Source organism: Calonectris borealis, chromosome 27 (genome assembly GCF_964195595.1).
Source record: "Calonectris borealis chromosome 27, bCalBor7.hap1.2, whole genome shotgun sequence".
Classification (NCBI taxonomy): Eukaryota; Metazoa; Chordata; class Aves; order Procellariiformes; family Procellariidae; genus Calonectris; species Calonectris borealis.
Genome location: NC_134338.1, coordinates 2,902,121 through 2,917,878, shown reverse-complemented (window position 1 = coordinate 2,917,878; position 15,758 = coordinate 2,902,121). Strand labels below are relative to the sequence as shown.

At 42.4% G+C, this 15,758-nt stretch overlaps 1 protein-coding gene across 5 annotated transcripts in view; it reads left to right on the top strand.

Annotated features, from left to right (window-relative positions):
* XPO7 (exportin 7) overlaps positions 1-15,758 on the top strand; it is a 49,896-nt gene that overhangs the window by 13,788 nt on the left and 20,350 nt on the right. For 3 of the 5 annotated variants that reach the window (XR_012677427.1, XM_075174669.1, XM_075174670.1), the window contains exons 2-8: positions 3,506-3,652; positions 5,325-5,418; positions 6,274-6,440; positions 8,583-8,675; positions 11,931-12,035; positions 14,458-14,623; positions 15,187-15,260. Coding sequence is in view for 4 of the 5 variants with exons in the window: in XM_075174669.1 (XP_075030770.1) it covers positions 3,506-3,652; positions 5,325-5,418; positions 6,274-6,440; positions 8,583-8,675; positions 11,931-12,035; positions 14,458-14,623; positions 15,187-15,260 (846 nt within the window). In the remaining variant the exon portion in view is untranslated. Of the gene's footprint in view, positions 1-3,469; positions 3,653-5,324; positions 5,419-6,273; positions 6,441-8,582; positions 8,676-11,930; positions 12,036-14,457; positions 14,624-15,186; positions 15,261-15,758 lie in introns of those variants that run through there. The other 2 variants (XM_075174673.1, XM_075174672.1) reach the window with 2 other exon arrangements.

Here is a 15,758-nt window from a genome sequence, read left to right as displayed (position 1 = left end):
AGTAGAATATGGTATGTGCAAGTGTAGAAAAATCCTGGGATTTCAGTGCCATCGTGCAAGGAGCAGATAAGAGCGATTCGGAAGGCTGGGAGGTGGCGTGGGAGGAGGTGTTTGACACTTGGGGCTGTCTCCCGTGACTCAGCAGTTCTCCTCCTAAAATGCCGTCCCAGCCCCTGCCCCGTGGCTGCAGAGTCCCCGTCCCACCGGCTCCCTGCTACCCTGAGCCCTCATGGACGCCTCCTTGCCTTCCCTACGTGCAAAGGACTGGTTTCTTCTTTTTACAAAGAGTTTTTGGAGCTGTGCATTCTCAAAGGAGCGATGAACACAAGTTTTGTGCCTTTAGTGCTATTTTTCTTCTCGGCTCACCGGCCACATACCTTTCCATCCTGTAACGCAGCCCACGCGTGCAGTGCTAGCGGGATGCCGGAGTGTCTCCCTGTTTGAAATACACTGCTGTCTCATGCTTTAGTCCTTATCTAGAATATGCAGAGCTCTTGCCCTGCATAATCGTTATACTAAATGGTATTTTTTTATCTTGGTTGAAAGAGTAGGTATTGCCCAGTGTCTGTAGTGAAATAATCCCCACCTACTTGCTACCCCGAACACCTGAACTTCTCTGACTTTGATCTGGGTGCTGGAGTAAGGCTAGCCTGATTTCTGCCCCGTCGGCAGAGAGGAGGGGAACTCCGCTGCTCTCATCATGGCAATATTAAAATGTGCTGAAAACTTAACGTTGCAAACCTGGAATGCAGTATCAGGGCAGCTCAGCGGCTCTGCCTGTCTGTGTGACAATAATCGAGTTAGGGCACAAGAGGAGGAAAGAAATTTATTGGTGAGACAATCCTAAAAATTATGCGTAAAGGTTTTTCATCAGAGAAATCTATTTGGTGGGATTACAGCTTATCATTACTGTGGTTTTTTGGATATTTGAGCACATTAAATTAAAAAACAAAATGACCATTCACAAACTTGAAATAATGGATGAAAACTCCCAAGTTTGGACATCAGCTTTCCCTCTGAGTTGCCCTCGTAGGCTTTGGTACCGTGCCCCAAAATACTCTCCATCCCGCAGCCCCCTCTGCAGCTGCGTATCTGGGGATACCGTGGGGAAGAAGTATTGAGTGAACTTGAACTTGAGGATTCCATGGACAGGGACACTCGGGACAGCTGACACTGCACAATAAGAGACGAGATATTAAAAATATGTGTAAAACTTCGTGTGGATGCTTGGCTTAATCTAACGTGAATAGAGTGCATTTTTATTCCCCATTGAGTTGCTGGATTCACACTCCTGGATAATTTGGACTAGCTTTTCCATGTGATTTTTGTCACAGGAAAACTGTGCTTTAATGACCGCGGTGTCATTAATGGGGCATTTAACGGTGACCTTGTGTGCCGTATCTCTTGGGCAGCAGAAGGGCTATTCGCTTGGTGTGGTTGGCTTTTTGGGGTTGTTTTGTTTGAGTCCCGGAGGTGGTGTGTTTCCTGCGGCTCCGAGGGAGTTAACTAACTGTAATCTGCAAGAAGGCTGGCACGGATCACGCACTGTGCACAAACAAGGGTGTTTTGTCATGGCGAGCGTCGCACAAAAGAAGCAGTGGTTATTGCCACCGAGTCCCAAATAGTCGCAGGGAATTAGCGTTTCTTGGAGGTGTGAAGAAAGCTGACTGTAGGGAAAACCCCTTCCTGAGCTTCTCGAAGAATTAATGCAGGGTGGCGTAAAACTCTTTAAAAATAGATACTTTTTTCCAGAATTGTAAACTACGCTGTCTGGATCAGTGTTCATCGGTTCGGTGTGGGACCATGGGCTGCAATTCATCGCTGTCCTGCCGGGGTGGTGGAGCAGGGCTGAGCCGCTTCCCAAGGATTCGGTCCATCGTACACACGTGGACCGAATGGTCCTGGTAGCTTTTCAAATTGATAAATGGTGCAAGGATTTTTGAGATTTGGAGGAAATGGTATTTTGTCCTTGGGCTGAAGATGATACACATAAACAGGCACCTTCCTGTATGTAGGCTTTGCCAGCTGATTTTAGATAACTGAAAGTGGATTTGTGATGAGAAATGACAGGTACTGACAAATGCTTAACCGTAGCTAATACGGTTTATAATAGTTTAGGGATAATAATGATTTATATTCATCTTGGGTTTTTGAGGATTTTCTGTGTAGAGCTTAAGTCTTTGGGTTTTGGCTTTCTCAAAAACAAAACTGTGTGTTGAACTGCTGTCTGGCACTTGGCAAACTTCTCTAATTTCTCTAACGTGGTGAAGCTGTCAGGGCAACATTTTCCATGAGGTGGTTGTTTTAAAAAAAAAAAAAAATCAGAGCTCTGGAATATGGTACAAGGGAAGAGAATTTTTGCAGAGGGTCCCTCGCTGTGTTTCTTCTGACACTGTCTTATCTGATGATCATCTCAGCAACAGAGCATCAAAAACTTCTGTGTGCTTTTGGCGTGAATTGCTGTGCTTGTGCATAAGAAAGCGTTCAGCTGTGCGCTGATGTGGTGCGCGAATCCGTCGGCTGACCCTGTCGGTAACTCGGCTTTTGCATAACAATCTCTCCTCCAAAAATAAATTAGGCGACTGATGCTATCCTTCTTTTTACAAATGCACAAAAGCACGAGAGTTATGGTATGCTTGTAATGATTTACGCCTGGAAACCTAGAATGTAGCCCTAAAGCGGTTGAAAATACCTGCTTATTAATCTAGCAGTAAGAACCTGAGGGAATATTTGTATCCATCTGTGAAGCCACTTTTTAACTAGGACACCTAAGATTTCACTGGGGGAAACCATCTGCCTGGATCACAGTTTATGGCAAATATTTTCCAGTTGTTTGAGCACACAGAATCTGCCTGGTAGTTTTATTTCCCTTCGAATGCGTTCACAGAGACGCCGCTCAAAGGCATCCATCCCATTCTTCATTTGCTCTGTTCTGCTTTAGGTATTTTTGGCGTGTGTAGTGTAGAAGATTTAACGTGAGATCCGTCCAGCATCCTGGGATGCTGAAGTCTGTTACCGTGCCCTGCAAAGGGAATATAAACCAAGTTTGTGGGCCATTTGACACCGTATAACGTAAAAACTAGATGTGAGAATGTTTTTCGCTGTTCAAAATGGGCAGGTTCGGATTGTCACCATTACAGCACAGGCTGTAAGAGATTTTCCAGGTCTCCTCAGCCGCACAGTGCGGTGCGTTCAGGCTGGGTGAGCGCTGACCCTGGGAGTGGGTGCCCGAGTTCAGGTAAAAAAGGTAAAATTGGGGAGGCAACATGGTACTTTGTCAGGTGTAAGGGGTAGCTGTGAAATTTCTGTATTTAATAGGTAATTTAATAGATTAAATGCATGTAGTTGATGGAAGAACAAGCCGAGTTGAGCGTTTTCCTTCCTTTGCGCAAACAGAAAGGTTACATATGTGTGTATGTATACGTACATACAGCCCGGTTAAACTGCTGCATAACTAAATTGTAAAACCTCTTGTTTCTAACTGATGTGTTTTCCTGTGTTCCAGAGCCTAGCCCAGCTAGAGAACCTGTGCAAGCAGCTGTATGAGACCACAGACACTGCGACACGGCTCCAGGCAGAGAAAGCCTTGGTTGAGTTCACCAACAGTCCAGACTGCCTGAGCAAGTGCCAGCTTCTTCTAGAAAGAGGGAGTGTATGTAAAACAGTATAATTGTCCAAAACGTATCTTGGTATTTTGGGCATTGAAAAGGGAAATAGCCCCAAGGTCTGGTATGCAGTGTTTATGTTGCATACCCAGTATGCTGTCATGTATCTCAATTTTTGGGCAGCCTATGCCAAAAAAAGCATCGGCTCTGATGGCTAATTATGCTGCTGCAGTGGTTACTACAAACGGTTGTCAATTCTAATGTCTTGTTGGCCTTGCTGCATTCTTCGCAGGCTAGCACCCAGACATGTCAAGCTTTAAGTTGGAAACATTGTTATGGCAGTGGTATTTCATAGGCTGTGGGAACCGCTGCCTTCTCTATAGGCTTTGGGGAGAAAATGGTGTGTGCACAGAGGTTCATAGGGGATAAAACCAGCAGTGTTTCTTCTGGAATGTTTCTTGGAAAATTGCCCCTGCTATAGTGTTGTCTTAATAATCCACAGTTTAAAACAGGGAAAATTAGATCATGTGCTTTAGAATTAGTGTTACAGAAAGGATGTAAAATATGCCAGCAGTAAATCCTGCCTGACGTTTTTAGCTTTCTTCTTTTTAAGTGGCCATTTGGTTTTTACTTTGTATCAGCACAAATAATGTTTAAAATGGCTTTGCCACATGATCTTGCAAGATTTGACTTTTTGCAGAATGTGCATCCAGCTTTCATATCTATCAGATTGGAGCCTTGTTCACAAAAATAGGAAACATTAAACAGCCTGTTGAAAAGAGTAAGTCCTCCAGGAGGAGAGGAGGTGGTGAAGGGAGGGGGAGAAGAGTGACACTTAACAGGCTTAGCAAACTTACACAGAGCGAATTATTTAACTTTTTGTTAAATTTGAAGTCCAGTGAATTCAAAAGAAACTGATTTGAAGCTCTTCTGATGGGAACTAGTAACTGGTTTACCTGAGGACAAATAATATTTTTTTTTAAGGAAAGTTCCTAAAGCCTAGTGTTGTTCTCTGTGTGTGATCCATTGCCTCTCACCCTTGCCAGAGAGTTGTGGGGCTTTTTGTTCAGTCTGGGATCTGACGCACTTTATACCTGACTGTCCTTGGGAATGTCGGAATAAATAGGTTTCCTGCATCTTGGATACTAAGCTTTCTACAGTACTATATATTACAGAAATTAGCATGCAAAATGCTTGTCATTTCCCTGGCTGTAATTTATGGAATTGGGTGCAGCCAGGGGTTTTAGGTGGTTGAATGCCATCATTTGTGTCCCTGAATTAGATTACAGATCAGTGATCTGTGTGCTGTTCTGTAAGAAATAAATTTTAACCTGTATTTAGTAATCAAGTGGAAGTTGTAAGCGCTTCTTAATGTAGAGTAACGTACTCCTACGGCTCAAAGGGCTAATTGTCTTTTTCAGGCATGGCGTTTAAGGTAACTTCATGCAGTTTGACTATGTTTGCAGTTTTACTGTCTTCCACTCTTTAAAAGCTTTTCCTTTTTTTCTTAAACGCTTTCTTCAAGTATTTGGTTTACTTTAGTGTCTATAAAAACATAGAATAAATGCTATGTAGAGTATTTGGATTTACCAATTAAATTAATGCTTCAGACTCAAATTTCCAGAGAGCAATTAGCTTAAAATCCGGCATTGCTGCTAAATCTTCTGAAGTGTGTGGTAAACTTCTGTTTGTGTTTTGTTGCTTTTTTTTTCTTTACAGTCATCCTACTCCCAGTTATTGGCAGCTACATGCCTTACAAAACTCGTGTCACGCACAAACAACCCTTTACCATTGGAACAACGAATAGATATTCGTAAGTACAGGACTTAATTTTTCTAGCCAAACTAATGTGAATGTTTGTCTTATGGACTTTCATCTATGGGTGGGAAGTTTTCTGCAAGCTACTGTGCTTTACAGTTTGGGCATCCTAAGGTACAGGATATATATCCTAAGGTATAGGATGCCCAAAAGGCAAAGAAACATTTCTCTTAGATGGCATCTTCACCTATCATTAGCTAACAGAGTTCAAGGCTAAATACATGGAATTTTTCCAGATGGAAGGGAATGACAGCTCTGTGGTCTTGTGAATAAACCAGTTGCATTTGATAAATTTCTTTTGGAGTATAAAATATGCATGGTGCTTGCCTCTTCTGAGGACATGCTTTCAAAACTGAACATCCTTTGTGGGTCTCTGAAATATCATTTAGAGTATTTCCTAAGGGAGCAGTCTGTCTGTCACAGTGCTCTTTCCTGGAGAATGCCTGATACTTCCTTTCCTCCGAGGAAGGAGTCTGAATGCCATACAGTCTGCTTTCTTTTTTACAAATGATGTGGTAGATGATCATCCCCGAAGAAAGGTCTTGAAATATTTTCAGCTTTTCTTGCTATTTACATGTGCTTATAGAAGGTTGGACTTAATCTGATAATACAAAACAAGTTAGGCTTGTGGGGAGGAACTCTCACCTGTCTCTAAGCACTTTCCAGATCTGTTGCACACCTTCAGTTTGTTAAAGGCACAAGTAAAAGGCCAGCATTTGTATCTAACCCACTACTGTGCTGATTTTTTTTTTAAAACAGCTTTCAAAAAGATTTTTTCCTATCAGTGTTACCATCTCAGTTCCATCTGCCGAGATTTTGTCTACAGATACGCCTCTTCTCTGTATTTCAGGGAACTATGTGCTCAACTACCTTGCCACTAGGCCAAAGTTGGCAACGTTTGTCACACAAGCACTAATCCAGTTATATGCCAGGATCACAAAGTTGGGCTGGTTTGACTGTCAGAAGGATGAATATGTCTTCAGGAACGTGATCACAGATGTCACAAGGTTTTTACAGGTCAGATTTTTTGTGAGATGAATACACACCTTGTGGGATTTGGAAGTCCATGCATTTTCAGTTATTGTTTTGCACCTTAGTATCCTCTGTCCAGCCTTTCATCTGTGCATTTGTTGATTAAATAGTGACTACCAAGGTTAGCAGCTGACAACTGGCAGGACAGGTCAGTTTTTATAATTTAACGTTTGGTGGGGCAGGGATTTATTTCTGGAAACTGCCACCACTAGTATTGAATGGTAAGACGCGTCTTTTAGTGTTCCATTTGCACAATTCTTCTTTCTAGCTCTCAAGCTTAAATAATTCTGAGAGCTTAAATAATCATGGTGCTGATTAGTAGAATGGTAAACATGTGGGATTATTGTCTACGAGGGAAATATGTGCCACGCTTGACTTGCTTTCATTCACTGCGAGGGTGATATATCCATGGAAGTCAGGTTTGATATTTAGCTGAGTTATCATAACAAAATATAGCTTAAAACTAGCATGTTACACAAACATTATTGTTAATTTTCTTTAGAAGTCCTAGCTGTTGTTTCTTAAATGTACATGCTGTCACCACAGTATAGGGTTTCATTCCCAACCCAAAAGACTCTGTAGGTAGAAGGTTGCAGTTTTATCAATAGCTGTCTCCAAACTGAAACTTCCCAGAGAGATCAGTAAATCCTGTAACACTATGAATACTGATTTATTTGCTCTGAAATTTGTCCCAAAATCAAAAGTTGGAGGAAGGCGGTAGAAGAGCTCAAAATGACTAGAAATTCTTCCCAGTGTGGAAAAGGAGATGTAATGTGTACAAGGCTTTAATTCTGGAGTGGTAGAGTGTGGGCATTCAGAAAATAGGCTAACTGCTATTATTTTAGGCATTTACAGATGTCTGCGGTGAAGTAGGATCTAGAAGGTGTTAAGTAATTTAAAGATCATATTCCTTTCTGGCTGGTAACTGTCCCATATAATTCGCAGGTGCTCTTAGCTGAAATTATCAGAGCTAGATTCCTTGCTCTCCCTGCTCACGACACCGGGAATGTGTGCTTTTTAATCAGGAACCTAATTAAATGGTGTGAATATCTCCTTGCTGTGTTCAGTTTGAGATGGTCTGTTCCCATTTGCTCAAGTTACCTGTTCTGGCTGCTAAAGTGAATAGGCGGCTGCACTTTTTTAAAGATGTGGTTCAGCAAGGTTTTCCAGCGGCTTCTGTCTAGATATTGTCGTGTAAATACTGAGACTGTCATCAAGGGATGGCTCCAGTAAAGAAGTGGCCAAGGTCCCAAGCCTAAATATGCTTGAATTTCTCCATTGCAGATGAGTTCAGTCTTTGAAGCTGGAGATCAGGGCAATTTGTGCAGAAGGTGCAAAGCAAGGTAGAGCCAGGAAAGGAAACATCATTTGTTAGTTACAGAACAGAAACTGGGGCAAAGGAACAATACAGGTTGTTTCTCTTAAATCATTTGATAAATGGATTACCGTTTCTAGTGAAGAGGTATCTGTAACAGACTTATTTCACAATTGGCCCCTTGTTGGCAGCCTCAAGTGCAGCCAGAGGCTGAACAGGCTGTGAAGAATGGACTCCCTTCACGGGGAGATAGGCTGTCCTTCTTGGCAGGAGGGTCGTGGGGCGGGTGTGTGGAGAAACTTGGTCAGCTGCGGCTCATGTTGTTCAAGGTCTGTAGTTTAAAAAGAGAGGGGGGAAAAAAGTTTATTTCCCAGAGTTTTCATCTGGCAACTTTAATACTCATCCTAATGTTGCAGAAATTTCCGCACGTTTTACCGTAGCCTCTGTTAAAATTAAAAAAATTGATTTAAATCTAAATAAATCTTTTCAGAGTTAAGATATAACACAAAAATTTTTATTAAACTATTAAATAAAAGGAGCCTATTTTTATTAGCTCATGTTACCGAACTCTTTAGAACCCTTTACATGGTTAACAACATTAAGTATTTTAAAAGCATATTTTAAATTCTCTGCTTGGTATTGGCTTTTTTCCAGTATTATTCCAGTCACAGTATTACAAAGATAAAGCATTTCTAGACAATCTAGACAGTCTAGAAATCTTCCAAGCAGAAAGGTCTTTGAATGACAATGAAGCTTAATGAAAACATCCTGGTACTGCTGACTGCTTTCCCTGTCCCCCTTTCCTTCCTCAGGATAGTGTAGAGCACTGCATCATAGGAGTGACAATCCTGTCCCAACTAACTAATGAAATTAATCAAGTAAGTGCTACAGCCTTCCTCAGTGAAGTAAGTGTCCAATTTTCTCATTCATATTGTTGTGTCCTGCTGTGTGTCTGTGCATTGTTTGGGGGCTTTTGTTTGGGTTTTTTTGGTGGGGAGGGGGTGTTGTGTGGTGGGTGTTTTGGTTTTTTGTTTGGTGGTGGTGTTGTTTTTACGCAGTCACTTACTGTTGTGGTAAGATGCTGAAACCTCCTGTCCTGAGGAATTGTTTTGTTTCACTGGCATCTTCCATCTTCTCTCATGTTTTGATGTAATCTTCTGAGATGAAAAAGGAAAGAGCAATGCTAAGCAACGAGCCAAGCCGACCTAGTAAGGACAAAGCCCCGAGCGTGAGGACATCCCTAGCACCTTCTGTTGTCGGTCCCCGTGCATTGTTTCAGTTTACAGCATTCTTGTGCCAAGAAGTGAATGGAGCCTGCCCTCCTCCGTATTGACCAGGGAGATGAAGCAAAGAGGATTTGTCACGTTGTGCAGATTTTTAAAGCGTCTTTTTCATTCAGTACTAAACTTCATAGCGTTCGCAGCAGGTCCCTCTCAAATTCTGCCGGTTTACTGGGGCTGAGTGCTCAGTCCCTTACGCAGCCCCGGCCCCGGGTGACTGGCAGAAGAAAGATTGGGCACGCCAAGTCCGTGGTGCTCTGGCATGGCACCCAGTCATGCCAGCTGCAGCAAGTCTTTCCAGGTTAGTTAGGTCGGTGGTTTGTGGGGCCCTCTAACGTTATGCCGCCTCTCGGTATTTATGTTGAAAGCTGGAACAAGCGGCTTTACTTGGTGCTGTCTAAGCTTATATCATTTTCCTAATCAGTCAGGCAGACTTTGTTGTAGCACCGTTGATGGCTACCACTGTCCTAAGACAGCATGAGGGTTGCCACGTGTATAAATGTCTCTAATTTTGCTAAGAGGACCAGGTGTAACTAAGTTTTTTTTTATTTTAATATCTTACTAAGGAAACTAACCTTTCATTTTTGCTGGTGTATTGACTAATCCAGGCATTGGAACGGAGAGATCCTTGAGTGGGATTTGAAGGATGATTACAAATTGTTTTCAGAACTGGAAATGGAGGAGGTTTTGGCCAGGCAAGGGCAAAGCACCGATTTCTTCTGCTGAACTTCCCAAGCCCTGCACTGTAATCTGAATGGCTTCTGCATCCATTTCAGACCCCAAATTCACTTTCATTCTTCAAGCCTGGCCTGATCAGTAAATCCTAACCCACAGCTCTCGTCCTAACTCTTAAGCCATGTCTTGTTACTGTTACCATTTCCTCGCCCAGACTTGAACAATCCTAACTCCGTCTCCGTCGAGAGCCGGTCCTTCACGTGCTCGCATCAAGGATGACAGCAAGTCTGTTTACCTCTATCAATTAGTACGTGTCTGTCAGCATCTTTGCGCAGGGCTACGGCTTCTGCTTGCAGGAGAATGGTCAGAAACTGCCACCTATCCCAGTTCCAGAGTCTCTACAGGTTAATACTAAAATAAGCAACAAAGTTAAAGACTCTGATCAAAAATCTCTTCCTGATATCTTGGCTATTAAATCTGCCACAGTTTACTACACATTCCTAGATGTGCTTTGTGCCAGCAATTGCACAGGGCTGGATTCGGTGACTCATCTTGTAAAGTCTAAAACTGCTATTACTTGCAAAATAATAAATCTGCCAAATTGCCCACTCATCAGAGTGGGGTCATATACGTATACATAGCAAAAAAACCCGCCCAAAACAACCCTTGTAGGGCTTCTCTTCGGGCTTTTTTTGATAACTAAACTTCCAACTACGCTGTGTGAGAGCCGAATTTTCTAGAGCTCTGTTTACTAAAGCTTTTGTTCGGAAAGCTTACAGTACAAATAAAATAAAGTGCTAGTAACTGTTCTGAAGTATCAGTTTTCATCCTGTAAGTACTGCACAGACTCGCCCGGAGGTACTCAGTGTCGCTGTATTGTAGAAGCTCACTGATTTGAGCCACGTGACCTCATAGTGAAGAAAAAGGAAATGCTCATTTGCCACAAGTCCAGAAATACATGAGATTTGTAATAACCATGCAGAGAGTAAATAACGCTCGCTTTCTTAAAGACCCTGCAAACTAATGGCATGAGCTGAGGAACGATAATTCAGTCATTAGAGCACCTGACAAATTTAGGTCCAGTTCTCATTTGCCACCAGCTACTGGGTGATGCAGGGCTTCTCTTTCTCACCTGTAATATAAGAGACAAGAGTGTTTGCGTCCTCCGTGAGGTCATTGTGAAGGTTGGTACATTAAAGTGAGGTCTGCAGTGGTTAGAGCTGTACCGGTTCCTACAATTCTGGATGAAAGGCGTACATATTTACAGTTAACAGAGGTATAGTAATAAAAGCATAAAGAAAATGGAGATTCAAGTTGTGTGCCTCTACACGGGGCTGCAATAAGGCTTCATCCCAGATGCACTGTGATAACCAACTGCCCATCAAATAACTTATCCTGGGCAAGTGGAATTTTGCCAGCCTGTGTTCAAATAAATGGCAAAGATGTGAAGTATCACTTCACTTTTCTCCCCGTCCTAGAAAGCACTCTACAAAGGGACGTAACCCGCGCTGCCGATCACCTGTGCTGGCCCACGCTAGAATGCATTGGTTGAGTCAGTTGGAGACTTTGTTATCCAGTATAAAGCAATATGTGTGTATTTGCCTCAGATCGTATGTCAGCTTTTTATTCTGATACTGTGAGAGCTCCAGAACTGGAGTTTAAAGTAGATACAGCAATAATCCGAACTGGCTGTCACTGGTTAACTCTCCTTCTAGTTTTCTTCTCATCTGTGCAGGTTCAGGAGGGGAATTGTAATTGCTAGTAGTTGACCATGTGTCTGCCCAGCGGCTTCAGGTAGGATTTAACTCTTAGGCGTTTGGAGCACTTTAGAAAGCAGTGTTCAGGTTTCTAAAATGACTTAAGTGCTGTTGAAAATACTGCTGTTGATCCTGCTTTGGAAGAGATTTAAATGAACTTGAGGGTAAACCCAGTCCTGCTTTCTGGCAGGGGTACAGTGAAACTGCATTGTATTGTAGGTGGAAAGTCCTCTCATCAGCCAGCAGTGTGATTTTATCCGTGGAAGAACCACTGTTCTGCAGCACGTACCGCAGTGGCAGTGCATCCCCCTGGTGTAGCCGCCGGTGTGATATCGCTCTGGGGAGGGAAACCTTGATGTCCCAGTGCTTTACAGGGTTCCTACGGGTTCTGCTGGTCTTGTTCCACCTCTGCCCATCAATTCTAAGCGCTGGTTTTCTCTCTGCTCAGGCGGATACTACTCATCCACTGACCAAGCACAGGAAAATAGCCTCTTCCTTCCGAGATTCATCCTTATTTGATATTTTCACACTGTCATGCAATTTACTGAAACAGGTAAGGAAACCGTTGTTTGTCATCTCTCTTGGGGGCTGTATGTTTTGGGCTGAAGTTCCCTCTGATGTAACTCTCCTGGAACGAGTGCCGTTATTCTAAAAGCCATGTTCTGGACTTGTTTTTCAGGAAAGCTTTGACTTAGGTTTGTATTAAGGGGAAAAAAATGAACGTGACACAAATACAGAAATATAACTCTTTTCAACAATTTTGATTGAACATATATGCCTGGACCATGGGGCTTGGGTTAAACTTTCCTGCCTTAAAGCATCGGGAAAGAGATGAGATGTTTGTTTTACATTTTAAATATCTTTGATTTACAGTACTGACAGAGAAGTTTCCTGTAAAATAAGTCCTTGTCTCTTTTTTTAACCTCAGTTTAAAATCACATGGCGAGAGAAAAAATGCTAGTGAAGATATGGTTAGTAGATTGAGACTAAAGATTGTCCTTGATATTTTAACACATGATAAATATTAGACTGTGTTTTCTTCCCTGGGTTTTTATTTTGTGCTAATTATCACACATGAGTTAACTTGCTTTAAAAACACTTATCTTGGGACAACGCAGCAATGCTCTGCTAGTAGGGTTGGGTTTTACCCCAAAAAAAGCACTTTTTCTTTCAGCTGAAGTAGCACATATGTATTTTGTAAGCAGGTAGATTATCTGAAGAAAATTCTTGATTCTGCATCAGGTTTCTTTTCTAAAAAGTTAATCTGGAGTTCTAATGGTGCCTTCAAGAATAGCCCTTTATGAGAAAGTCTACCCCAATAAACTCAGTGGCAGTAGCACAGATTTGATTAGCTTAACTTTTATCCTTCCAGCTGAGTGAAGTGTCAAAGTTGACAAATAGCACAAAGAGTGAAAAGGAAATTTTATTTTAAAGATATTTCAAAATGAGCAGCTCTGATTCTGTCAGTAATAAAGGTGGGTACGTGGGTGTAATTCGATCTTTTTTCTCCTCCTGGTTTCTAAAGGAAGCAAGGCTTGTACAATTATGCTAGTCATCCTTTCCCATGCACCCATCCTCCTGAACCATAACAGCTCTGGGAACTTTTGAGTTCATTGGCTTATTTCAGGTGCATTTGATGGTCAGTTGGAGGTCTCAGGAATATAAGGATTCCTCTAGTTTTGTGAAAAGAAGCGCCTGGGGAGGTGCAGCAGGACGGGGTCCTTGTAACTGCCCAGGCTTGTTGGAGAAAATTCAGCAAGTGCTTGTACTCAGCCAGGAGGCATAAACCAGACCTTGTTAACCTGGTGTCCCTAGAACTGCACTCTTACTGTTGTCCTGTACGTGTAGCTCTGGCTGAGCTTTTGCCCACACTACTGTTGCGGCGTGACCATGGGGACTTAGAGACTAGAAAGACATGGCTTGTCTCAGGAGGAAGCCTCTAGTTTTCCACCCTAACTCTTAAATCATCTTGCTTTTGTTTCTTGGGATGCTGTGGTTTAAGACAGGTTGGAATGTTTTCTGTTGTCTCATGTAACATCCATGTTTTCCTGTGATGAAACACCTACTACCCAAGTTATGTCTTTTTTTGTCTAATAGTAGCTGTCTCAAGCTTCCGTATATAAAGCAGAAGTTTCTAAGGTGATCCTTTCGAGTAGGGAAGGACTGTGAGAAACCAATGATCACGTCTGTATCCATGTCTGTAAAACAGAGTGCATTTAGGCAGCCCCAGAAGAGTAAGTCTTTGTGATACAGTGGAGAGAGTGAGGAAGACATTCCAGTGACGACTGGCACTGGTCTTGGCAGTGTCGGCACAGTGCAGTGTGTTCTTTGCAATAGACTTAAGCTGGAAGAAGTTAGTTTTGTTCTAAGTACAGAGCAGTAATACAAAGGATAGACAGGCTGGCCTGAGTACAGACCTGGGTGCTACACTTAAACTGCAGTGAAATGACCTAGCATTTCGTGTCTGTCGAGTTCTTTGTGTTACTTGAGAGCATCCATGTTTTCCCTGCCCATAGCAGAGCATTGTAACCAGAGCAGGGCTTATACAGATCATCTGTGCGACAAAAGTAAATGCACTCATTTCCATATGAGGGTTAGGTGGAGCAACAGGATTCGCTGCTGCTAAGTGCTTGTCAGGCAGAAAATGTATTCTTGTGTTTAACCTTAATAAGAACTTCCTTATCTCCTGAATCGCATAGTATAATTGCAAGCTGGCAAGCCTGGCTGCTTTTCTCCTGTGCAGTACAAGCCGAGTGGAAAAGAAAGCGCTGTCTGTTTATCCATCTTGTGTGAAGACTAGGCACGTAAATACACATGCTGTCTGTAGAAGTATGCGATAGCTGGGGTTGGTGCTTGTGGCATATGATCCTTATGACTGCCACATCCTGTTTAAAGTTGAATTACTGCCTCAAACTCAGCTGTCACCTTGATTTTTTTTTTTCTTTTTACTTTTTTTAATCCGATGTATTTTATAGGCTTCTGGGAAGAACCTGAATCTAAATGATGAAAGCCAGCATGGTCTGCTCATGCAGCTTCTTAAGCTCACGCATAATTGCCTGAACTTTGATTTCATTGGCACATCAACAGACGAGTCCTCAGATGATCTTTGCACTGTGCAGATCCCAACCAGTTGGAGATCAGGTAATCTTGCTGGAGGAAGAGGGCTGATCTACAGCATACCAGCTGAAAGCATGGGTGACTTGCTAAAGCCCTTTCTGTACTTAACAAATAAACTTCTGCATACAATGCCAAATGTAAAATCCAGCCTTTCCTTCGTGTGATTACAAATGCAGTTCAGTTTGGGTTGGCTGTCTTGAGCTATAAAAACACTCCTCTACCCTTCCAGTCTTACACCTGCCAATTCAAGAAACAGTAAAGTGGTTTTTTTTAAAAAATGTAAATAACAGATAACTCGGCACCTGTTCTCAACATCCTTGCTGTTCTCACCAGTCATTTTGCAGGCAGTTTCACAGATTGTGTTCTTAAAATATTTTCCTGTAATTTTGTCTTAGTACCAAGTACCAGTGGGTTTACTTTATTTCTAGGAAAGGCAATTGTGTAAAAATGTAAAATCCTTTGGAAATTTTCTGATAGCGTGGTACTTCATGTGACAAGTACACGTGCCATTGCTGATAAGATAAGCGTTAGATTATGGAAAGCAGTAAATGGAGGTGTTCTCAGTAAAATCCTCCGTTCTGTTTCAGCATTCTTGGATTCTTCGACCCTTCAGTTGTTTTTTGATCTTTATCATTCCATCCCTCCTTCGTTTTCTCCTCTGGTAAGTTTAGTGTTTATTTTCCTTACAGACTCTGCTACCAGAAAGCGTTTGTAGGATTCATCCGGGAGACTTGCCGTGGGTTAAAATGCCATAGGCTGACTTCAGGCAGCTACCTTTACTTTGAAGGCACTGCCTTGTGCTCTAGCGACCAAGGGGAGGCTGGGCTGGTGCTGCTGCTGATAGTTTTGATGCATCTGCAGGTTTTGGATTTGACCTAAGAGCAGCTTGTTTGCTGGAAGTCCAACCTACTTCTTTGTCCTTGCGTAGCTTAGAGTCTGCCTGCTCGCTCTTCCAGTGAGCCCTTTTTGAGGGATGTAGCTTATGTTATTTCCACTGTACTGCTAAGTTGATCCTAAAACCATACTGTGAGTAGGTAGCAAATCTGGGAGCACAACCGAGGAATGTAATTTCTCCTGCCACGCTTTAAAACTAGGCCATGTCCCAGTTGGATGAAATGGCCAATAGCACAACTGAACTAAAAGTTGGATTACTTCTTGA